The sequence below is a fragment of the Anolis carolinensis genome, chromosome 3 (genome assembly GCF_035594765.1).
Source record: "Anolis carolinensis isolate JA03-04 chromosome 3, rAnoCar3.1.pri, whole genome shotgun sequence".
In the NCBI taxonomy this organism is placed as follows: Eukaryota; Metazoa; Chordata; class Lepidosauria; order Squamata; family Dactyloidae; genus Anolis; species Anolis carolinensis.
The window spans coordinates 50,950,063-50,976,240 of record NC_085843.1 but is presented as its reverse complement, the minus strand read 5'-3'; the positions used below and the strand labels follow the sequence as shown (position 1 = coordinate 50,976,240).

At 36.6% G+C, this 26,178-nt stretch overlaps 1 protein-coding gene across 3 annotated transcripts in view; it reads right to left on the bottom strand.

The window, feature by feature from the left end:
* The window catches only part of LOC100567130 (ephrin type-A receptor 3), a 267,235-nt gene extending 245,139 nt beyond the window's left edge, over positions 1-22,096 (bottom strand). For 2 of the 3 annotated variants that reach the window (XM_062974904.1, XM_062974905.1), the window contains exon 1: positions 21,875-22,096. In XM_062974904.1, the coding sequence (XP_062830974.1) occupies positions 21,875-21,968 (94 nt within the window). In that variant the 5' untranslated portion in view covers positions 21,969-22,096. The remainder of the gene's footprint in view (positions 1-21,874) is intronic. The other variant, XM_016992540.2, reaches the window with a different exon arrangement.
* Positions 22,097-26,178: the final 4,082 nt, after the last annotated feature.

Below are 26,178 nucleotides of genomic sequence, written 5' to 3'. Positions count from 1 at the left end.
TCTCTTCTAATATTTAAGATTTAGAGCCAAGGGCAGACGTTTTATGGATTTCTTTTTGCATCATGAATTTAATATTATATTTGTAAATAATATTTGTTAAATCCTACTGTAATAAATTTCTCAACATTTCCCCCTTTGGCAACCATCAAATTGTAACCTACTTGTGTGGGAGTGAGTCTCCAAAATGTAACGGAACTTGTCTCTGAGTTGAGATATGCACTAGATTTCAGTGTATGTCAAATAAAAATAGATCTTTAGAACTATCTCTTTGCTTTAAGAATTTTTCTGTGTCAAACCCAGAATGTAAATCTTCACTTATTTTATTTTCACTCATAAAAATAAAATAAAAATGTTTTTTGTCTGCCAGTTAAAATCATAACAACCCTTACCAGTAATTGTTTCTCCATTTTGGTACTTTTTATGCAAGTTTAATAAATGTGTTTTTTAGGCAGAAAAAAAAAATCAGGAGAAAAATTCAAAACTTTCAGTTTTGATTTCATTTTCATTTTCACATGAAGAACATCAGGAAGGGGAATGCAATGCAACTGTGAGTAGAAATAAAAGATAGTCAATATAGAAACAAAACTATTAATAATGTAGTTGGTTTTCTCTTTAGTATTCTATATGCAGAGAGTTACATTTTCAAATAATCACATATCAGTTCTATCTGTGAAAAATAATTAATTTTAACCATTTAAAAAAATGAAAAGAAAGGAACAGAAGGATTATTTAAAATTGTTCTGTTTTTTTTTTTTTTTTACTGCTATCTCAGCCAGTAAGATAAAAAGATCATTGATCCTGATAGAATATGGCACTTTCTAAAGAGGCTCTCTCTGTTTTAAGTATTTATATTGGTTGTTTTTTTTGGAGAAAGAAAAACTGGAAAGATTTCTACTTTTTAAAAATGCATCAAAAGAGATGGATGGAGTAAAAGAATGTTATTATTGCTCTCACACACATTTGCTAAGATGTAGTACAATCTTTTTTCCCAGCCGTATGATATAATCAAAATATTTTGCTCAATAGGTGATAAGTATTTGTGTCAAGGGAATCCAAGATCTTATTCCTATCTATCACTTTGTATAAATCTTAACATAAGACACTCTTGGTAATGCAATTAGATCAGAGTTTTTTCCTCCAAAACAACCTCAGTAGGTTCTTCAAAGGCACATAAGAAGAAATGATTAATACAAATAGGCACTATGTCACAACACGATCCATCATTGTATTAAGAATCCGTGTAAAAGATTATTTAGCTAAATACAAACTTTAATGGCAACAATGGATTAACTACAAAGAGATGTGGTTTAAGTATTTGTTGGCTAAACAAACATTTTTAAAAGCAATTAATACGGAGTTAGGAAAGATAAATAACATATTACAGAAAAGCTATTGACCCACATAATCATTTTTCAAGCTGGATTGTATAGCACAGAAAAACGTAAGTAGATGCTGAATGATTATACATCATGAGGTCAAATAAATCTTGAACAATGATAAAAGATTTTTAAAATGACATTACTTCATCAAAGTGGAATACTTTTATAGATTTTAATCTGTAAACAGCACTGAACAATAGAAAGTTAGCATACTAATTTGAAAGATTAAATCATTTCCTCTAGTAAATATTATTAAGATATGCACCATGGAACGGTGAAAGAATGTTTTTTTTAAAAAAAAATTGAGCTGGCTACTATTACATGTAAGATGGTGTATTACACTTTATTTAAAAAATATCTTTCACATTCTTATTTAAAACAACATTTTGGTTGCCAAAACTGTACACTAAAATGGTTAACATATCCCTTAAATATCTAGAATGATGACTTTTATAATACATATAGAACATTAACACAAAGTTGCTAGAAATAATTGAAAATCTCACTACTACTGCTCTCATTCAGTGGGATTATGTATAGGACTATGATTCTGAAGACCAGAGTTCAAATGACTGCTTAGCCATGAAAACGAAATAGTTGACCTGTGTGTGTACACACACATATTTTATTAAGAAGTTAAAAAAAGAACAAAGGCAATATAAAGAAAGCAAATTTTCATAGTATATTACCACTAAAACTACTTCTAGTATACTAGAACTACTTCTAGAAACTACTTCTAGAAAACTAGTATATAACTACTAAATCTACATCTAAGATAAAAACACTATGCAAGCACTTACCTACACCTACTAAACAAACAACTACAGAAACTAAATCTATAAACATCACACTCAGTGTCTGTTGATTTTTGTTCTTTATTATACTACTTCCTTTTGATAATGCTATATGACAATACTGTATTTCTATTTCTAAATAAACATTCCTCTAATTCATAAATGCAACAGTTAAAATTTGCTCCCAGCCACTAGGTGACCTTAAGCAAGTCCCATTCTCTTAGCCTCAGAGGAATGCAAAGGAAGCTCTTCTCCTGAATAAATCTTGCCAAAAAAAGGGTACATGATTTGCAAAATCCAGGAACAAAAGTAACCCAGGTCCCTTCCACAACAGGAAAGAAGAGCGTAGTTTGTCCACAACTCATCAACACTATTTATGGCCCATTTCACCATAACCAGGAACATTGCCTATTCTTATCATGTTCTTTTCCTAAGACTTCTGCTTCCACCATGGCTCCTGCGGGTTCTGTGGTAGTCCAGCTTCACTATTTAAGCAAACTCAAAATAAGATGCTTTAGTATGAATATATGCTATGGTGCAAAGATCAGTCTCATTGGAAACTTGTAATAACAGCCTTGTATACATAACTAAATACCTGTGGAAATTATGGTATTTCAGTTCGAAACACAATGGCAGCAACAACATAGTTCTGTTATTGCTAACCAGGGTGCAATAACTGGTGATTCAACAGAAAAATGAATGTAGAATCTAGAGATATTTCTGCATTAATTTATGAAGGAAACTAGAAGTAATGTCAGGTATAGTCAGAAAGTTTTAGTACTGGAAAGCAACAAAGGCTACCTGATCTATAATAAGACAAGGTTACAAAACCAACTTCCATTCATAGAAAACAGTTTAGTTGAGACATTGCAGGCAATAATTGTTTTCTGCTGAAAAAATGAAACATGGAAAGCTGTGGGAGCCTATTCCCCTCTTGTAGTCCTTCCCAAGAACAAAGAAATAAGAAACCTTGCTTTGCAGTTTTAAACAAAGCACTATTACCTGCAATGTAAAAAAAAAAGGGGGGGGGGACTGTGCTTTAGCTAGAATGACCAGAATATTATCACACAAGTCACTTCATACATCTGATGATGAAGATTTAGTCTACAAAATGTATGTCTCCAATTTCTTTTTCTCTGTGTCCATCATTCTCCCAGGGCAGAAACAATGCAGTTTCACACTACTTTTAAAGACATAGTTCAATGCTAGGGAATCAATCATTGGAGTTGTTGTTTTACAGAGTCTTTAACCTTTTCTGCAAAATAGTGCTGGTTCCTGACTAAACTACAACTCCCAAGATTCAATAACACTGAGCCACGCAGGTTCAAGTGTTGTCCAATTGCATTAATTCTACAGTGTAGATGCATCCTGGGCTTCAAAGGTGCTACTAGGTCTCTTTGAATCATTAGGAAAAGAAGTTAAAAACATGTTTAACTTAACATTTCCATTTGAAAGTATCTTTCATAGCCATGAATGTATGCTAAGTAGATCCTATAAAAGTAGAATAAAGAAATGTTGGGTTGGATCCAGACTACTTTAGTTTCCATTTATATAAACTTTTAGAAATGCCATGGATAGTTTTTCACTGAGAACTTAATAAGTAGCATGAATTTGCAGTGCAAGCCTAAATGGAACAGAGAAGGAATGAAGCATCAGATGTGTTATCCATCTGAAAAAGCTGTCTACGGGGTTTTGTGGAGTTTTGTTAGATGCAATGGGATTAGAAGAGCAAGCTCCAGACTGGTAAGGCCCCTTTCTGCAACCCTCTTGAAGGAATGGAAAGGATGTCAATTCACTAGATCCAAAGTCAACTCTCTCATCCTTTCCTGAATTGCTTTGTTAGAGTGCAGTTGCCTGGTTGATAACATGGCTTATTAGGTTGTGTAAAAAGTCCACAATGATATAATAACTAAGTAACTAAATATGTATTTGTGCATAAAAGTGAATTTCATTGAACATGCAAATTTTACAGTCTCTAACTGCAAATGTAAAAGTATAATGTTTAAATTTGCAAACTAACATTGTTATGCTTCACATTAAAAAAAGAAATTAATTTAATGTAGTAGACATGGGTTAAGATTCAGGATTGCTTTAACATAACCAATCCTGAATCTTTACTCATAAATGAGTTTTTTTGTAGACATTATATAACTGATTTTAACAATGCACAGATATCATATTTTAATGAGACTTTAATTAATAGGACTCTGTAAGATATTTACCTTACTCATATGCTATTTATTTTACATCTTGCCCTGAAGTAGCACAGGATGAAATAAACATCTATTTTAAAAAAAAAAAGCAGAACCAAAGAGCTTATTCAAGTTTAAATAAATTCCTTGTAATAATTAGGATTTACTTTGTGAAATATGAAGACCAGACAATACTTTTATAACCTTTCCTTTAAAAATCAAGATAACTGCATAGACTTTTTTTTAAAAAACAAGTCAAACATATGTGATAAGATTGCATTCTTATTAGGTTTTACTAACCAATCAGCTGTTAATTTGGAAGCAAAATCACTTATAGAAAAATGCTAACAAGGGGAAAAACTGAGTTTTGCTATGAAACACAAAACATGAAGGTACCCATAATTGAAACATGTCATGCAAATCTGGGAAGCCCAAAAGGCACTTTGAGGCAGAAATCCAGCCAGGCTTTGGTTTCTGGGGTGGGACAATGTGGAGACTATTCACAAGCTGATATACATTTAAAGACCGCAGGGCCCAGCTTGCGCCCAGTTTCTTTAAGTCTCTCAATAATGCAACCAACGTGATGTCCTTGCTTCTTTAAAGGTGACTCACTCTCTACTCAAAAGCAGAGAAAGGGAGCAACAATCTACAGCTACTGTGTTTTTTTTTCCAAGAGGGACACACCCAGCAAGAGACAGGTTTGGACGTTATGATTCTAAAGACACATCTCTCACCCATTTTCCCTGGCCACCCACCAAGAAACATCTGCTTGTATAATGTCAAAAACATATACTATCCCAAATGTTGATGCTATAGAAATACTTGTAAAACCAGCTCTACATCATACTTTCCATCATGCAAGGGTAACTCATCATCAATATTACTGAATCACCAAGTTTAAGAAGAGACAAACTAAAAAATATGGTCCCGTTGCCACCTTTTTGCATACAGTTGCATGGAAACCTAGGAATGTTCTTCATGTATGTGATTAGAGGGACCTAGGGTTGACAAGAGTCCATCTACAAATGACCGGAGAATTTCTGTTGAATACAGTTATCCAGAACTCCGTCGTTGTTTACCTCCCAACTAACCACATTGCCAGGACTGTGTCCAGTTAGGCTGCTCAACATCCTGTATTATAACAGACAGCACATATTATAGAAGACCGCACTTCCACACTGTTATTAAAATTAGAACTGGTGATCCAAATGTCAGGGGTGAGGAGGTGCGGAAAATGACATGCTCGTCACTATGCAGGCCCTTTATGGCTCTTAATCTAGTGACAGTAGATTTTGAAACTGGCAATTTTTGAGTTCTGGATTGTACTAAGCAGCTTCAGGGGGCCTGCAGAACTTTGGTGGCTCTGAGATACTCTCAGTTGTCCCACTTTTTCAAGTTGGGATGAGTGGGAGAGAAATCAATAATCAACTCAATTAGATTTCATATTTGTGTGCATCATCAAAAACAGGCGAGAATAACATTCCCCTCCAACATTTCCTAGATGAAAAGTGAGACAGACATGTCCAAGAAATGTAGCAGTGTGATCAAGATACCAAAAGGAAGAACAAACAAACTAGGAAATGCTGAAGCAATTTGCTTTTGCATGAACCTTCTAGGAAATGATGGTGATTATCATTATAAGGAGTCGTAGTATTTAAAGCTTTGCTTTTTCTCTCTCAAAAGAGACTAAAGTAAAGAGTCCATGCCTTCCTCTCCACTCTCCAAACTGCTTTTGGACTCGGTTTGCAGCCAATTACATTAGTTGAGGATACAGGGGGAAAGTGGAAGGAGGAAAGAAAAATTAGTACATTTGAAAGCTATTGAAAAAAATGAGTAGCAGAGGAATAATCCATATTGCCCACATCAAGCTGAGACACTTGGAGGATGTAGAACAGACATGGGCAAACTTGGAATAAAATTGGAATAAAATTAATTTTCAAAGAGAAACTATGTCACCCATTAAGAAAAATAAGGAACTCACCCAGACAATCACGCATAGACTAGTAACACCAACAATATCACTTACAGTGCAAAGGAGCATGCCTCTTCAACATGCAAAGAGCTTGGTGTATGTTTTCCACAATGTGAACCTATATCTTAGTGGTACAGATCATGCAAATAGCTGCAAAAACTACAGCCACTTCTTTTTAAAAGAATAGAATAGCTTTATTGTCATTGTACTACTACACAAAAAAATTCCTTCTGTCCCTATATCTGGGTAATAAAAGTGCATAGTCAGTGGGATCCAGCAGCTACGGATATCTTTAGGGAGTGCTCTGGTTGAGAGTAGACGGCCCTTATGATATCTTCCAACCCTATAATTCTATGAACTCTAGGAAAAACTATTTCCAGTGGCCCCTAGCATGTGGCTATTATGTGCAAAATGTATTGAGGCACAAAACAATGTGGAAATAGTATTTGTCTATTTTAAGACAAATAATTGCTTAAGAATTTTGTATTGGGTCATTTTCAGAACTACTCCCAGTAAATTGTAATGGCCCCATTATATTCAGTCATTTGGCTATCTGACAGATATTTGCTTTACAGAAATTCATTTCATGTAATATAATAGCAATATGTTGGGATTTTGTAATGACTTGTTTACATATGCTGATTACACAGTTTACATCAGGAGAAAGTATCCCTACCTTCCCCCTTGCTTAATATTTATAAAGTGCTAGTATTTTTTCCTAATGACAGAAAGAAGTGAGAGAGGGGGGGGGGGGAAGGGGAAGAAGGAATTGAATGGAAAGGGAAATGAAGCAATAAGATGACAGCCATACAACCACATATCAAATATTTCATTACAGGGATAAGGCAAATTATATTTTGTCTTTGTCTGAGACTCACACATCCATTCTCATTCTATGACCCAGAAAGCACATTTACTGTTCTGTGCTAACTCTTGCACATTCATATGAATTATGCTGAAACCATATGCAGACTCTACTGGGAATACGGTTAAGACAAAGTTACTTCAGTAGATTAGTGACTCATTGCCCATGAAGATAACTGATCTGGATCAGTCAAAGGGCAATATGGCTCCAGCATCAAGCTATCTCCCTAACACTCTTGCACAGAAAGAACAGCTGTAATTCAATGAAGCAATGTTATTTCCCCTCAGGAGCTGCTATTGATGTAGATAAACTATGATGGGCCCGGGCCAGAGGATTACTGAAAATGTGGACAGCAAAAAAACTAAAACTATAAAGTCAAAAAAGTTTTATGGAGGGTCATATTGCAAAAAAAAAAAATGAGATATGGATCTCAGAAATGGATGCACTGCTTTCAATATGAATTTCACATGGCTTCAAAATACATTTGCCATATTGTAATCTCCCCCTCCCACATCAAAAAAAACAAAAAAACAAAATCCAACCCCTTATCCAGAAACATCCCATTCTCATTAAACTTGTGCATCTTTTATATCCATAATTCTGTCATGTTAACAGATGTTCTTTTAATCAGACACTCCAAGTTAAAAAAAAAACTTTTTCAAAAATTGTATCGTTCAAACATTTAGTTTAGTAATTTCATTCCAGTGTCTAAATGTGATATTATCATAGAATATTGGAGAGAAAATGAAGGGAAATCCCTATTACTTGCATGCCACTGAGTGCATTTAAACCCTAATATCACAAGCTATCAAGTAAGAAAAACACAGGATTCTGTTCTTCAAGCTCAGTGTCCTTCTAAACAGCTTGACATGACCAATATTTTCCTGTTTTAGGATATAAGGCACCAGCTGTTGGAAAAGAAGAGTTGGTTGAAACAACTAACGGCAGAATGAATAAAGAATCACCACACGTTTTCTCACTGCACCTGTTGCCTTTATTTCAACACTTCACCTGCCTTCCCACTCCTTCTTCCCCCTCTTCTCCATTTATGAGAAAATATTTTCATGGCTCTGCTTAATCAAAGTCGGGATAATTTCTTGGCAAACCTGGAGAACAAGAATCCTTCCCCGCTTTCAAGGACTGAAGTTGAGCGGAAGGGGATGGGGGAGGTGAACATTTGTCAATCCATAACTAATGGGCCAATTCTGTGCAAGATGAGTTTCCTGAACTACAAAAAAAGCCAAGAGGGAGTGCTTTGGGTCTAAACCTTTTCAAACTTACAGATTCCAAAGTAGATAGGTTAGTTTGGCTTTTTTCCCCCATCCAACTTGAATGTTAGGATGGGGAAGCATGAAAACAATTTTCACACCAATTCATGGTGTGATTGCTTTCCTTGGGGAATGTATGCATGTAGCAATAGAGAACTTTTGAAGCCATCTGATCTGAAAAAGTTCTGTTTTGGTATCATAACATGTTTCAGTTATGGGTATCTTCATGGGGGGGGGGGTCTTGCACAGAAAAAGTCAGTTTTCTCCTTTTAGCATTTTCCTACAAGTGATTTTGCTTCCCAATTAACACCTAGTTGCTTCAGAGATCCCAGTTAGAAAGATATTTCTGTTGAATCCTGCACTGCCAGTATGAATTTCCTTCACTTAAAGCAATATATATATATATATAGCAGGGGTGGGAACATAGAGTGCTCCAGAGATTTAGGAACTACTTTTCCCATGATTCTTCATAGGCTATTCTGACATGTATTTCTAGAAATCAGAATCCAGCATCTGGAAGGTCAGTGATTCACCAGACTTGGATAAAGGTTTCATGCTACTCTTGAATGACACAGATTGATGGCTATAATAAAAGATTTTAATATCCTCTTTTATGTTAGCTTCTGTAGTTTTTTATGATTTCATATGTTAATTGAGCAAGTGAGTTAATTACAGAATGCTCCTTTCACATTCTGTTTTAAAAGGATTTCAGGTTAAAAGAACTTCCTAGAACCTTTTTCCCAACATTGTAGTTTGTCATACAATATGGAGTAATATATATGGAGAACTAAAAGCATTCTGAAATCACAGTTTCAAATACAACTGTACAGTTCAGTAACAGACAACCCATAAAGGGATTCTGCTCTTCTCCCACTGGAAATTCACAGAGTGTGTCAACAGTCAATCTATGTCTGAAGCTCTAGAAGTGAAATACAGGCATGTCTCAATCTGCCAAAAATGCAGAAAACAAACTTGAATACCCACTACACATTCCAGTCGCCAAGCAAGGGGACACCATTGGGCCATTGATCTCCATTACAAGCAATACATCCTCAATATTTTATAATAAACTTTTACCATATATACAGTGAGAAGTGCCAAATGTCAAAGCTGGATTCAGTCCAAAAAAAAAAGGAATTAGAAATCTGGGTTAATTTTTTTGAAATTCTGATTTTCTGAAGATCAGCCTGTGCTGATTACTTCAATGTCTTTGGCCCCATCTACACTGCCATATAATCCCGTTTCTGAATCTAGATTATCTGCTTTGAACTAGATTATATGGTAGTGTAGACTCATATAACCTGGATTCAGAAATTGGATTATATGGCAGTGTAGATCCAGCATTTGACTAAGTATTGTAGATCATGAAAAAGTATGCATCCCTGTAAAAAAAGAATGAATGTGTCTCAATATTTTTATTGTCCTGCTGCTCTTGTTCAATTCTCTGAACAAGAGGATGCTGTCAGGACATAAAACGGAGAAACAGAAGGGTTTCCTACCAGCAAGAGGGGGTGTGTATTATCACCCTTTTTATTTTATACTCAGAACATATCACACAGAATGTGGGATGAGACTTGGAGGAAGAAAGTGTGAAAATTGTAAAAAGGAACATCAACAATTTTAGAAATGCAGAAAATAGCAAAGACATGGAACACAAAGAAAGTTAAGGAATAAAATGGAAATTCAGGGAAACAGCTGAATGATAAGAAAACCAGAATAATGTTAGCAGAATTTACATAAATTAAATGTGGACAATGAAGACACTAAAATTGTTAAATATTTCCTATATATTGTCTCATTTATTAATAGAAAAGGAACCTGAGAGAAAAGTAAAAAAGAATGTTAAGATTTAGAAAGGCAATTATGTAGTGACTACTGTAAATAACATATTCAAAAGTAAAGATATATCACTGTCTACAAAAGGCAGAATCATATATACCAAAAATATTTTCATTTCTGGATACAAGGTAAAAAAAATCAGTCAATTTGAACTGTATTTCTATTGATACCATGGACTGATAAAAATCACTTGGTCTGAAAGGCTCTGCCATGCAAGTTGTACATAGCTAAAAGTGGATTCATCCTTTTGTGTTTGCTGCAACAGTCAAGCACAGCAAAACTTTTGGAAATTGTTACAATGGAATCAGTTTCAAGTACACATTTTCTTTTAAAGGAATCACACTTTTATCATTTAATAATCAAATGACATCATACTGAATCATAATTTAGAATAATAATCCACTGCACATTTCAGGATACTGGATGATTTTAATGAAGCTTTAGCTTGTTGAGCAATTTAACCTTTAATTTTTTTTAAAACAATCTTTCCATGTTTTGAAATGTGTCATGTAAAAAATGTACAGTCTATTGGATCATGTTTTGCATAAAACTTATTCAGGAGGAGAATCAGTGATACTGCTTCAAAACCACTAGGCATTTAATACAAAGTTGTATCTATCAGATATACAGTAACTGTTAAATATTATCCTAACTCAATTTAAAGAACTATAAAGCACAGACCAGCATTTTAGTCATGAACTAAACTATCAATAACAGCCAAACCAAAAATGGTTCTCTTTGTCCCTGGCTGCGTCATTGCTACACAAGAAACCATAAGGGCAAGGAGCTAAACACTCCAGTGTGAATGCGCAAAGTTGAAGCAACATGCTGATATAATCAGAAATTTCCATTAAGTGTCATGTTGAGGAAAACAGGATGATTATTTTCCAATATGCTGATATCACCAAAAAGCTATTTTTATTGTTTAACCAAATTTATGGAGGTAATTAATTCAGAACATGTGTGCTTTGCTATTCACTTTTTTTAAAAAAGTGAATGGCCCAAGTTAATTTTCCCTGTTTCCAAGCAGAATTTTACCCATCTCTCCCACTTTCCTTATGTGAAAGGTCCTCACTAAGGCAAGATAAGATAAACACAGGAAAACCTGATATTTTAGTTTTTTGTATCCAGTCTGCGGCAATTTTGTAAAGTAGTCTAGTTCTTCCAGCACCTTGTTGTCCCATTACAGCTACATCATAATTCATAATCCCTTTTCTCTCTGAGAATCCAAAAAATAGTGTGCACTCATAGATCCCACTGTGCATTCTCTTTGGTTTCCCTTCAATACTGAGCAGGTGTTTTCAGCCCTATTTCATTTCCTCCATAACTCAGTGATTCTCTGAAGACAACTTCTCTGTCCCAAAGTGGTTGCTTCAAATCTGCTTCAAATTTCTCACCCATGCAAATATTGCCCATAAAACCCTGAAATAGGGTCAACATAATTTAAAATCAATTGAACGCACAACAACAGGAAAGATAACTGTCTTGTCCGTGAACTACTTTTTTGAAATAGTTTTCAGCATGAAAACCCATAAGATCATGGAATTTTTTTCTTTGTAATTTGATCAATGGGACTAAATTATAAAGCTATCAAAAAACTAAGGTCCTTAAATTATTTTGCAAAAAGACCTATAAGATCTGTACATATAGTTTAGTATTTGAATTATCACAAATTGCCATGATTACAATTATTAGATAAGGTTGAATGCAGAAAGCAGAAGTACAACACAAAGAATATAAAAGAAGCAATATAACTCAAGAGAACTGCCCTAAAACATATATGACAACATAACAGGAAACACAATCTGGCCTTTTTTAAATGGATGTATAAATGAAAATATGTATGAAAAATATTTTGCATTGTGCTTAAAAATAAAAAGTATAATAAAATATCAAGAGTATAAAGACTGTTTCCTATCCATATCTGCATGAGAACAATACTCTTGAATTTAATGGTTCTCATTTAAAACTGATCATGAATACATTGCCAATGTAGCAGTATTGCAGCTATATAGGATACAAATGCAAAATAAAAAGGATTCAGTGTAAACTACTATTAGTCAGAATTTTATTAGTAATCCCAAATAAGGTAAATCAACTATTGTAAACACTTGTGTAAATCTCATTTATTCATTTTTTCTACTTTAGTCTGGACTACCAATAAGACACAGGCTAATAAAGTTTTTCCTCTTTTCACAGTGTTCCCAACATCTCTCTTTACTTGTACTTTCTGGGTTGTGTCAAGCAGCAGTTGCTGTGTGATATGACAGAAGCAGCCTCAAGGCTTTTCTTTTCTGTTGGATAACATTTTGTGTGTTCCAAGCAACTTGCCCTGAAGCCCTCACATAAGATGAAAAAACCTGCCCCATCAATGGAGTTCTAAAATTGACTGCAAGTCCCATTTACACTTATAAGTAAAATGTTGGTGGGTGAGTGCAGAGATGCTGAATAATCTTGTCTTTTGCCTCAGGCAATCAAATACATTAGGGTAGCCCTCAGCATTTCAGTTCAGACACTCCAAAGTTTTATTTGATTAGTATTTTATTAATAATTATTATATCAAACTTAGTGCAAATGTTAAAGCAGAATTTTTAAAAGCAGATATATTAAATAGATATGGCTACTTAAACTACTTACAAACATGGGGAGTGGTTTGTAAGAACGAACGCTCCTATGAGCATCAATAATTTTTATGTGTTATTGTTTACATTGAAATCTACAAGAAAAGTATTTTGGGTAGGGCAAATGCTGGCAAAAATGGGTGTGAGCCAACTGCTGAAAGAATCTGTCTCATTTTTATTTATGCAAATTAATTATAGTTGTCAAGTATATCAGTTTAAAACTTCTAATATGATGCTTTTTTCCAACATTGCAGTTCTGTGATTTAAAAAATAGGAAAATTTGATTCCTAAACATAAAAGTTATGAATTAATACAAAGACTACATCTGCTTACTTAATAGAACTTTACTGTGCAGACCTCCTTTATTTCAGTGTTGAACTGCTTTTAGGTTTCCACTGCTGTTTGTTTGGTGTGCTTTTATTCTTCTCCCACTTTTCCACACCAGATTAATGGGATTTTCTTCCTCGCTCTGCCCCGTAACAGCAGGATATACAGTAGTTTACAAAGAAGGGGAAAAAAGTTGCCTAAAAGTTTTCATTTACAGTGTATCAGCTTGAATAATGTCTCCCCACGTTAAAGAATTAATTTGGTGTGGTTTCATTAATCCTAAACAAGGCTTGGGAGGCAAGGCCTTTTATTCTTTTGTCACTCTCCCAACAATTCCCTTCAAGCACAACAATCTGTACTTCTATATCTTCATTGCTTTTAACTACTTCGTCCTTCATCTAGCAAACTTTGCAAGCAAGCTGAAATTTAAGAATTTGTTGATTCTGGCTACAGATTTCAATCAATGGGAAGGGGCCATCAAAATTAATGCAACTAAAGGCAATTCATGCTCTGTCTTTTTGATCTCCTTTTAGTTGAGTATTTGATTTAATATTTGTAAGATTCTATGGGTAAGGTTTAGCCAAAGTAAGGCATTTTTAAAATATTCTGATATCAAATATGCATTTAAAATATCTCTGATTGAACTGTCACCAAAACTACGTTTAAACAAGCAAGTAAACAAACAAAAATGTGTTAATATTTTTGAACACCTTGCAACAAATAAGATATTGTAAAGAAAACGACAAGGAACAGATATTTTCCCACCGTGTTACCAGCACAGTCCTGTTTTTTCCACTTTGACCATGACTTTTACAAAGTTGCTGTGATGCAGCAATTAAACCAGCTAATGCCACGTTTACATTGGAGGATTCGCTGCACTGCTGGTATCATGAAACCTTTTAAACACTCTGTGATCATGAAATTTGTCCAATGTTAAAACTTCTACATTTTAGCTTATTTATGTTCCTCCATTTCCCACTTTGGGATTCAAGGCAGCTTAGAACATTAAAGGAAATATAACTAAAAATAATAATCACCCATAAGAAGTAAATATTTAGCTCATTAAAATTATAAACTTGTTTCCTGAAAATCACTCTGCATTATAACCTCACTTATTTGGAAGTCAACACCCTTAAAATCAATTATATATCTCAAAAGATATTGTTAGGATTATTATATTTAAGGCACACATCTTAGAAGTTTTAATGGTATGGTGAATAAAGCAACTTAAAAACCCCTCTTTCTAGTAGTAAATTCTAATTGCTTTTAATAGAATTAATTTCTAAGTAAATGTGTAGAAAATATTAGTTTGTCTTCAGGTTTACTTCCTGGAACTAAACATATGTACTGTGCTATGAAAATAACTTTAAAAGAAAACATCAAATATTTATTTATTTATTTATTTCCAGCATTTATACTGTGGAACTGAATTGCAATTGAAATAATTTTGATTTGTTATTATACTTTAATTCTGATAAGCTATACCCCTTGGGGCCATCTTTAAATATTCATTATGAACAGGAAAATCAAAATGAAATCAGAAGACAGGTTGTTATATAAATACATTATTAGGCTGTGTAATCGAACGGGTGCCTAACCGGAGCCTTAACTTTCCAAACACTTCCTTTCTCCACATTCTTTTTTGGAAATTGCTCTGGAGTGACCCTCTCTTGTGACAAAGTCCAGGCTGCTGGCAGAAAAAAGGAGGAGAAACATCTGCATCTATATTTCAATCCATGCAGTGATAACTGTTACAGCAAGAGGTTTGCCTTTTGCTTCTGAAAGTTTCCTTGAAGGAAAGATGTATAGTTTTAACGTAATCAGACACATGCACACTCAACAGAAATAATCTCCCCCTCCACACAGTATTATCCTGGAGATAATGGTTTAATCCCAGCATTTCTGTCAAAATAGGTGCAAAGATAACATTCAGTTATGCCAAATATAATGGAGGCAGCCTTTCTTTTTTCATTGTGTGTTCTGAATGCTTTATACTTTGTTGGAGGAACACACACACACACACACACATATGAAAAGTTTAGACATGCCTCCTAATGTCATTGATTACCATTTGCCTAATTCCTCCCAGTCTTTTAAAAAATATGCACCTAAGTAGTGGCTTCTTTAATATTTAACATGTGTTCAGTTTTTTAAAAAAGAAATTTGCCATACTCAGGGACTGTTAAATTAAACCAAACTTACATTAGGAACTATTACTGCAGAGAAAGGGAATGCTCAGATTGTTAAAACATACAAGTCTGAGGACAAGCAATCACTATATGTGTGTGTGTGTTTCATAATAATGAAGTCTTCAAAATGCTATGATGGACATTATGGAGCATTCCAAATTACTTGTTTTGATTACTTAAATAGGGTTGAAACCAACAATAATGCTTTAGATCTTTTTTTGCATTTTTCAGTTTCAACAACCTGACAAGTAATTGTTGTTTTAAAGTCACCACTCCCTTATAAAAATACCTTTAGTTTTGTTCTTTTAAGTGACACTTGCTAAACTGTATGCCTCTCAGGAACTTCATTTTGAGTCAAGATCTATCATGTCATCACACATAACATCTTCTTGAAGCATTGTGAAATTATTTCATTTAGGATAACTTCATGGCTGGGGCTAAACTATGTGGCGTTGGGTGGGTGAGTGGGTGGACAGGCTTAGAGTTAGCATTTTAATCATATTGAGTTCTCATGGATGCTTGCCTTGTCATTTATGCGATATTTTTAGAGTTTTGTTCTCTGTTGCTGAAACAGCCTCCATATTTCCCCCACCCACAAGCTTTGAGGAATTTGGAGAATACAAGTCTATGGGCACAAGCTACTGGCAAATTAAACTGAAATGAACAGACAGTGTGCACATTAAGGAGAACATAAGAACACTGATGCACCCTTAACTTTCTACAATTGGTTTAGGCCTTTCCAAACGACTATCCAATAAATAAATAATTAAGCAACATACAATATTTATTGACATGATTCCTATAGTTTCAAAATACATCCCAAAATGCTGTGTTGATTAAAAGTCATTTTCCATTTTTAAAAAAATCAATTTCTAAAACTTCACTTAAACCAAGGAATGAAACATTGCAACTGAATGCGGGGAAGTAATGCAAATGGGCCACAGAGCCTATCACATGGCCACTTCAAAGTGCGATGGCTCATGACATCACTGAGAAGAAAATTAATATTTTGAACTGCTAAATTGTGTTTACCAAGGGGAAAGATGTAACACAACCGCTGAACAAATGTTCCGGTCCGGATAAGCACAAATGCCGCAGTTGTTTAAGGGAAAACTCGCACACTGTAAACAGAGAGTCTGAAATACTTCTCGCTGTTTACTGAAATGGAGCCTGTAGGTAACCATGAACAGATGTACAGTCCTGGTGTCTTTGGGGTTCGTTGTGTTCATAAGAAATTCTTTATGTGCGATTGGAGAGGTTAAAAGAAGTTTCCTGTCTGCATAGTCAAAATATTATTGAAGCAATTCAAGTTGTCAGTAAAAGCTTAAACAAATTTGCTGATAATCCTGTTAATGACCTAGGTCAAGTGTTAACTGTTGCGGGTTATAAAACAGTTAAATTAAGGTTGCTGGTACCCTAGGGCAAATCGTATCATTACAGAAATGGATTAGGAAAAAAACTATTAAATTATAGAGTGATAACGCTCATTGGGTTTACGATTTGACAAGAATGGTTTCTCCAAAGTCATCACAACACCTTCCAGAGGAAAAAATAAGGAGAAATCTCCTGTTTTAAAAAGTCCACGTCAAAGATATAAAATGGTGAGTTATGAATTCTAAGAGAACATACTTCCAGCTTGAAATGTCTGTACCTATCAAAAAATCTATTTAAGCCTGAGCATGGAGCGAAATCCATTCATTATTCAGATGTTAATTCCTCCTGACATTTTCCTGTGGTTGAATAGATGGCTCACACTTCACAACTCAGCCGGGTTTTATATTATTTTTTAAAGGCAGAGATCACTAAAAGGGCTTTAGTTCTACATGCACACACAAATGAAGGTGTGTATGGATGTTTGTGTGTGGGGGGGGGGGGGTGGTTGATTAAAATTCCCTGTTTTATCACTTCTTACTTTAATTGGAGCTTCTATTCACAGCAACCTAGGCACAAAAACAGAGTAAATGCACACTATTAACTACAACATGAACTTTTAAGCTGGATTTAAAAATGGCAATTATTTTTGGTACAGTATCAAAGTATTCTAAAGGTGTAAAATAATAAATGATTAATTCTCTTTAAAAGAAGCAATGCAAGCCAAAGCACACACTAAACCTATATTGCTATAGGATGTAGCTATATCCCTTCCTATAAGTATACATAAGATGAAATAATCAAAAAGGATTTGTTTCAGATTTTAAAAAGGGGTTTGTTTTGCTGTCACATAAACATGGCTGAAGACACGTGAAGACTCCAAAATGTAATCAGCTTCAGCTAAACCAAAAATTCTGTGATATAGTCATAGTGGTAGCAGAAATAGAATGGGTTAACTTATTATTATACAAGTCTATATGTGTCCACGCAAAAATAAGTCCCACTGAGTTTACTGGGGCTTACTTTCACATAGGTGGCTATAGAATTACAGCCACAGTGTATGATTTAACCCTCACACATTCAAAATAAATAAATAAATACATTTTTTATATCAACAAGTTTGGAAATATTGCATTTGAAGTTTGTGGTATGCCTTCAGATATATTATTTTAAGGGGAGAAATCATTCAAATGTATGAAAAAAAGTCTTTAAAAAGTTCACTTTCAAAAGTCAGTTTGCTTTCTGGAAGCCCAAAAGTACTCTGTTAATTTAAACAGAGACACATTTTTCCTGTAATTCAGCTTCCAAATTCCTTCATAAATGCATAATTATAATTACATAATTATAAAATTGGCTGCCATCAACAACACTAACTTAAAAGTTGGACAGTTTGAAGCCACCATGTGGTCCATAGTAAAGATTAAAGATAGGAACAACAAGAACTCCCAGTCTCCAACTCCCCAACACAACATTTGTGATATCACACAAAAAGTAGGGAAATTATTTTTATTATATTTAATAATATACACATTATAAAAAAGAGTTGTTCTAATGGCATCTCCTGTGAAGCACTATGTTCTCTCCAGTTTTCTGACCAGTGTGTGCTTTCAGAAAGGAGCAAAACAGATACAAAAATTAAGATATCATGGCAAAGTATATGTGTCTTTATATTACATATATTGCTTCCTAGTTATCTAGTGCCTACCACACTTTGCCAGTCAAAAAGCGATAGCTGCTCTACTGCCCTATTGTGCTCATTAAAAATGAGTTTAGCTGCTAAGAGCTTCAGCCTTTCCAAACTGGCCTCTCCTGATACTCATGCTTCCTTAACAGAAAAAAAAGACTACAATAAGAAGCCTGACACCATACATCAGCAATAAAATTTCTGTTAATTAATCCTCCATCCTATCAGGTATCATTAAAAAAAGAGAGCATTTAATATGTGCCTTTAAAAAGTATAGAATTATTTTTAAAACAATGTGCTTGCTTTCCATATATATATATATATATACACATACACACACACACACATTTTCAACCTGCATCTCCTCCAAAGAATATAAATCCTTGTAACTATTTAAAAAAAGATCATTGTGAGTACCATGTCACTTCTAGACAAAACTATTTGTTCTGTTCATGTTTACTAGCAAAACAATTTAAACAAATTGCTTAATGAGAAAGACTAATCGGGCAGGTGGAAGGTTTTGCACAATTATTTAATACTATAAGGTCCATCCACTCTTTCAGCTTTTGAAATTGCATGTAAGTCGGTGTGCTTGAACACTCTTGTGTCAAAGGTTGAACGTTCAGTGGTCTGACTTCTACACTCAAAGAGTTACTGGGTGTGTCGTTTAAAGGAACATCATATATATGTGTATGTGTGTGTGTGTGTGTGTGTGTGTGTATGTGTGTGTGTGTATATATATATATATATATATATATATATATATATATATATATATATACACACACACACACACACACACACACGTCCACAAAAGGCTTTAATTCTCTTCCCCCACCCTCATCATGCTTGACACCCTCAACAATAGTCTATGATTGAATAAATGCTTTCTGATTGAATGCATGTAAATTGTTACACACAGAGCATGCAAGAGAAATTGACATAGTGAAATATGCTACACCAAACACAGGTGACTTTTACAAGAAAGACCTGCATTTTGTTATTCCCCAAAGTTTTCATACCAACGAACTTCATTAAGGCATGGTATAATTTATATATGGCTTAAAATCCTGGTATTAATCTCAGCAATAAAAAATTTAATGGGTTTGAGGGGGCTTTTGTTTTTTTCTTTCTCTGTAGATTTATAGGTCAGAGAAACAGACACACTGTTCACTTGGATGCCTGCAATCGGTTATCACAGCAAACAGAAACAAGGAAGACGCCACTGAACAACATAAGAAGCCAACACAAGTTTTGTGTGCATGTATCAGAGAGAGAAAGAAGGAGAGAGATTGCACATTGTTTGGATTTTTGAGAATGCACTAATTGTCTTATTCAGCTACCACAAAATAGTTGAAATGATATGGAATGCATGCCCTATGTCCTCCCTTCCACAATATGTGTGTGTGTGTGTGTGGTGTGTGTGTGTGGTGTGTGTGTATGCACGCACATACAAGAGAAATCCTCAGAGCATCATGGCATCCCTTCCAAATAAAAGAAAATCCTCTATAAACCCCAGGGCAAAGGCTTCCCTGAGATGGCATCTCTTGGCAGCGCTTCTCTGCTGAGAATAACCACCCCACCCGCCCTTCTCATTAGAGGCAGGACTTAGTACACACTTGGCACACAAAAGCCATTCAGCCAGCCCTTGGCATTGGCCAGGGCTATTGAAACGCAGTTTGTGCCCTCCTTTACCTGCATCCTTAACCGTCTTCTGCCTCCATAAATGCCAGAGCCAGTCAGCGTCACTCCCAGAGTATCCTCTCTCTTGCACGCATACAATCACAAATACGCTCACATACAGAGAGCCAGCAATAATAATAACAACAATAATAATCATACAGTAAACTCTTACTTAATCAGTACCCATGGAGATTGGTAGATGCTGGATAAATGCACCTTCTGGTTGCTTGAGAGTTACTATTAAAGTAGGCCTAGCTAATATTATATCTTTGAATTGTTTTGCCCCTTGCTTGAGAGTCCTGAGAGAGTCCTAGTTAACTGAGAGATGCTGCTGCTGCTGCTGCTGATGATGATGATGATGATTATTATTATTATTATTCCTGCCTCGTTTTTCTCTCTCTATTGAGACATAAAGGGCTAACAATAATAAATACAGTAAACTCTTACATAACCGCTATCCATGAGGATTGGTAGATGTTGGATAAATGCACCTTCTGGATGCTTAACAGTTACTATTAAATAGGCCTGGCTAATATTATAACTCTGTATTGATATAAATATTGAATATCATTAATATTGAAATACAGAATTTCAAAGCAAATTGGGACCAATAAAGACAAACTTAACTTAATGTAACAGCTTTGCTGTTTTATCATAAAACAGCTTTTTAAAAAAAGCTTTGAATTGTTTTGCTCGTTGCTTGAGCATCCTGGTTAACTGAGAGATGATGATGATGATGATGATGATGATTATTATTATTATATTGCTACCCCACTTTTCTCTTTCCATCGAGACCCAAAGCTGCTCACAGCACTAAAAAAAAAAGGGGGGGGGCAATGCCATTTAAAAAAAAAAATCTCCAACAGAGAAAAATCTGGCTACCAGTATAAAAAAAAAACCTCAAAAATCAGGGCAGTAAATAAAGAGCACCACTCAGAAAACAGAGGAATTTCAGACATGAATCAATCAGGGCCAGCTAACACCTCGCAACAAAGGATTTCCCTCAGACATTAAGCAGCCAGACCTTGAAACTGAAAGGCTTTGCAATGCTAATCAAGGCGGCCAATTGAAACATTCATACCTTCCTCAAACAGACAAGAGTTGTCGAAGGCTTCATGGCCAGAATCACTGGATTGTTGTGTGATACACCTCACAACCTCTGAGGATGCCTGCATCTGTGATGCAGGCGAAACATCAGGAGAGAATGCTTCTGGAACATGGCCATACAGCCTGGCGAATGCACTACAACCCAGACAAGAACTCTTTCTCCCACCCTAAAAAATCCAGATATATAAACCCCACTTGACTAGTTTCCAACTGACCTCACAACCTCTGAGGATACCTGCCATAGATGCAGGCGAAACGTCGGGAGAGAATGCTTCTGGAACAGGACCACACAGCCCGGGAAAACGCACAGCATGCAGAGAAAAGCCTGCAAATAGAATTCAACTTTGCCTAGAAGTGCCCATCCTCCTGGCTAACAATGGAGACGATGGCATAACCTTTATGCCACCGTCTCCAGCGCAATTTTCCAAAGAGAGAGAAAGAGAAGGTGCTTTAAAGAAAGAACCACAAAGTGAGAGGTCTGTCGGCGGGATGGCGTGTGGCCCTTTAAAAAGGGAAGCGCGCCGGGGCAGCAGGTGTGAGGAAGTTGTGGGGCACGGCGCCTGGTCCGGCTCCCTCGGCTCACCTTCGTTGCTGGGATGCGGGTCGCGGTCCGCTCGGGCGAGGAGCGGCAGCCCGATCAGGAGGACGAGGAGGGCAGGGGCGCGCGGGCGATCCATGGCGAGGGCAGCCCCGGACGCATATCCTCCTGCCGCATGCCAGGGACGCGAGGCGCTCTGAGGAGGGCGCGAGGAGAAGTTACCATGCTCCGCGCGCCGAGGCTGATGTCAAGTTTGACACTGGAGAGAAAAAGGAGGAGCTGGACCCAGGCTTGGGAAGCAGGCAGGCAGGCAGGCAAGCGCCCGCGGGGTCCTAGCGCCCGCCTCGCTGGTCCGGATCTCCAGAACAACACCACCAAGGTGATTCTATTCAGGGCGCATCCATGCTTCGGGTATTACTATTCACCCACATCCGTCCCATACACAATGCCGCCTAGAGGTAGCGAATGACTGCTTACCACCCGAAGGTGCATCTACACCGGGCATGGGCAAACTTGGGCCCTCCAGGTGTTTTGGACTTCAACTCCCACAATCCCTAACAGCCGGTAGGCTGTTAGAGATTGTGGGAGTTGAAGTCCAAAACACCTGGAGGGCCCAAGTTTGCCCATGCCTGATCTACACTGTGCAGTTGGCCCCACTTCAACTGCCATGGCTCCATGTGAAGTACAGTAGAGTCTCGCTTATCCAAGCCTCTGGATAACCCAAGCCATTTTTGTCATCAATGTTTTCAATGCATCGTGATATTTTGGTGCTAAATTCGTAAATACAGTAATTACTGTCAGAGTATTTTGCAGCGCAGCAGTAGTTGGATGGAATCAGTGGAGTGCAGAACGAAGAGACACCCAGAGACTTTGGTAAAACTATATACAGTAGAGTCTCACTTATCCAACACTCGCTTATCCAACGTTCTGGATTATCCAACACATTTTTGTAGTCAATGTTTTCAATACATCATAATATTTTGGTGCTAAATTCATAAATTCATAAATACATATTGTTGTATAACATGATGTTTTGGTGCTTAATTTGTAAAATCATAACCTAATTTGATGTTTAATAGGCTTTTCCTTAATGCCTCCTTATTATCCAACATATTTGCTTATCCAACATTCTGCCGGCCCGTTTATGTTGGATAAGTGAGACTCTACTGTACAAGTTTTACTGTAAGCAGTAATCAAGACAAACAGACTTGCAGACGAACACAGGACTTGACTCAACTCAGAACTGAACAGAACTGATGCAATCAGTAATGCATACACACACTTGTGTCTGGACACTCCCCAGCTCCAGCCACACATCAAGGTCATCACAGCTTCTCAGCAATTAACTCTTTCCAGACTATAGCACACTCTGGATGATGCAATCAGTATCCAATACAGACAAGATACAAATTTCATTTAAACACTATCGATACACAAATCCCACATTAACAATTACAGCATAACATTACTGCGTATTGAACTACTTTTTCTGTCAAATTTGTTGTATAACATGAAGTTTTGGTGCTTGATTTGTAAAATCATAACCTAATTTGATGTTTAATAGGCTTTTCCTTAATCCCTCCTTATTATCCAAGATATTCGCTTATCCAAGCTTTTGCCAGCCCATTCAGCTTGGATAAGTGAGACTCTACTGTAACCCTGGGAGTTGTAATTTGATAAGGCATCAGCACTCTTGGGCCTTCTCTGTCCTTGTAAACTGCAACTTCCAAGATTCCATAGCATTGAACAATGGCAGTGAAAATGGTGTCAAACTGTTATTTCTACAGTGTAGATCAGCACCTGGAAGGCTGGTGTTAGCCCATGCATCTGCTTTTCTTAAAGCGGGGCTGGCTGAAAAGGAGGAGCTATTTAGCAAACAAACAAACTGCTTTGAATTCGATTTTCCTGCTTCATGGCAGGGGGTTAGACTGGATGGCCCACAAAGTCTCTTCCAACGCTAGGATTTTATGCTTCTATGAATACAACCACACACTGCCCTTCCCCCTGACTCCTGAATGACAGTTGGAATGCATCTATTTCTTCTTTCCTCTCTGTTTCAGCTCTCATTCTGATTGGTTGTGTAGAATGGATACTTTGCAGGTGCATGGCTTTTGTCTTTGACTTTCTACATTTACATCTTTGTGTGTGCTGTGTGTATTGAGATATGTCTCTGCTTGTGTGTCAAGAGAGATGTAATACTTAGAGATTTTTCCCTCTCATTTAAACTCTAGAGGAGATGGTATATATAGTAGCTAGGACCCAGTTCTTTATTATTAAGAAATGTAGTTACTATTTTTTGTAAATAAACCTTTTGTGATTTTAAAGATTGAACTCTGGATCTTTGCTTCCTAAGCTCTAAATTCTTTACAGCTACACACCACTTCATGCTCTACTTGCTGTAAGCTGAATGCTCAACTTTAGCATATTTTTGGATGCTTTGCTGTTTTTGGGTGTTTTTCCCGAAGACTCAGAAAGTCATAACACAAACAAGAGCAGGGGGCTTGTGGGAGCCTTTCCTTCAGCACAGAGACACCGCTTTTATTGTCACAGAATCGAGTTGGAAAAGATCCAAAGCGCCCTTCAGTCTGACCCCTTGCAATGCAGGAAAACATACAATCAAAGCACTCCCAACAGACAGCCATCCAGCCTCTGCTTAAACATCTTCAGAGAAGATTCCACTATGCTCTGCATAGGTATTTCTCTGTCAATCAGCTCTTTTGAAGGGAGATTCTTAGCTTTTCTTCTTTCCTTTCTTCTTTGGTGATCAAACAATAAGTAGCAGTCTTTCCTCTATAGGGCTTTAAAGAGGTAAGTGGTCTAAGAGGCACTACGCTCACACACAGACCTTATATATAAAACTCAATGAGATGATCAAATAGTTTGCCCAGGAAGGGGAGGAGCAAGTGAGAGAAACTTCAGCAGGTCCTTCCATCTGGGCATTGAAAGAAACCTTGACCACTCTTCCTTTTCAGTAATTCCCCTGTGCCTGTCTTCCAAAGGACAGAGATTGAAACTTGGTGTAGTGCTTAGAACCTTGGACAGAGACTCTAGAATCAGTTTGAATCCCCTTTTGGCAATGAAAACTCATTGGGTAATCTTGGGGAAGTCACACTTTCTCAGCTTCAGAGGAAGGCTAAGACAAAGTAAAATTCAGCTGAACAAATCCTGCCAAAAACACCCTCCGATTGGCTTACCCCAGGGTTGCCAGATGTCAGTAAGGGCATGAAAGGACACAACCACTTCAATGTGCTTCCCAGGCAGAGAGAAGCATGAAAGGAGAGATAATGAAACAGCTGCATGCTCCTGTTCACTTTCTCCTTCCATCTGGATAGCACTAGAGCCAACCCTTCCTGGTGTGCCAAAGCCAGGAGGCAGGTGGAAGCATCCAGAGGGAGGAATATTTTGTGCAGCTGTAAAGTTTTCAGTGGTAGGTAGTTTAGCATAAACTAAAGATCTCAGGATATCATAGAACTGAACCATCACTGTCAAAGTGGAATGAAAATGAAATTGCCATGTGGTGTGAAAGGGCCACTGAAATGGCTGCAGCTCTCACTTGCTCCCAGCTGTGTTGCTGAGTGAGCAGCGGAGTTAGGAAAAGAAATGTCCTTTTAGGCGGGAGATGATGGGCCAAAGGATAGGAGAATGAGGGGCCATGCTGCCTGGAGGATTCCAGACAAGCAATTTTGCCTCATTCTGGTATTGACCAGTCACTCACCATCTTTAGGTGGCACCATTTGTGGAATGTATTTGGCTTACTGGGCTGCATCATTCAGAGGGAAATCTAGATGGTTGGATTTACAATCTTCAGAAAGGGGCTTTCATTTGGTCCCACAACAGTCATAAGTATTCCCCAGCTGTGGAATTTCTAAAGATCAGTTGGCTTCTTCTCTGCTCTTTTTTGACAGCAGGCAAAGATCTTTTCATTTAAGTGACCCTATGTCATTTACACGGTTATGGGATAAAGGTCATTGTGGGTTGACTTTTGTCCTTCCTATGTTCTAAACACATTTCAAAATGTTTTGAATTAATGTCTAAATGGGAAAATTTCTTTAACAGTTCAAAAACATCTTTTTAGTTGTTGATGTGTGCCTTCAAGTCATTTCTGACTTCTGGTGACATTAAGGCACATTTATCATAGGCTTTCCTGGGACTTAGAGAGTGTGACCCACCCAAAGTCACCGAGTGGGAAATTGAACCTGGTCTCTAAAGACATAGTCCAACTGCTACGCCATGCTGGTTCTGAAAAAATGATTATCTTATTTGTATCTTGGTATCTTGTATCCTAGCTCAAATCTTAGTTTGCTCCCAAGATAAAATTAAACAAATACATACTCAGCTGAGCTAGGAAC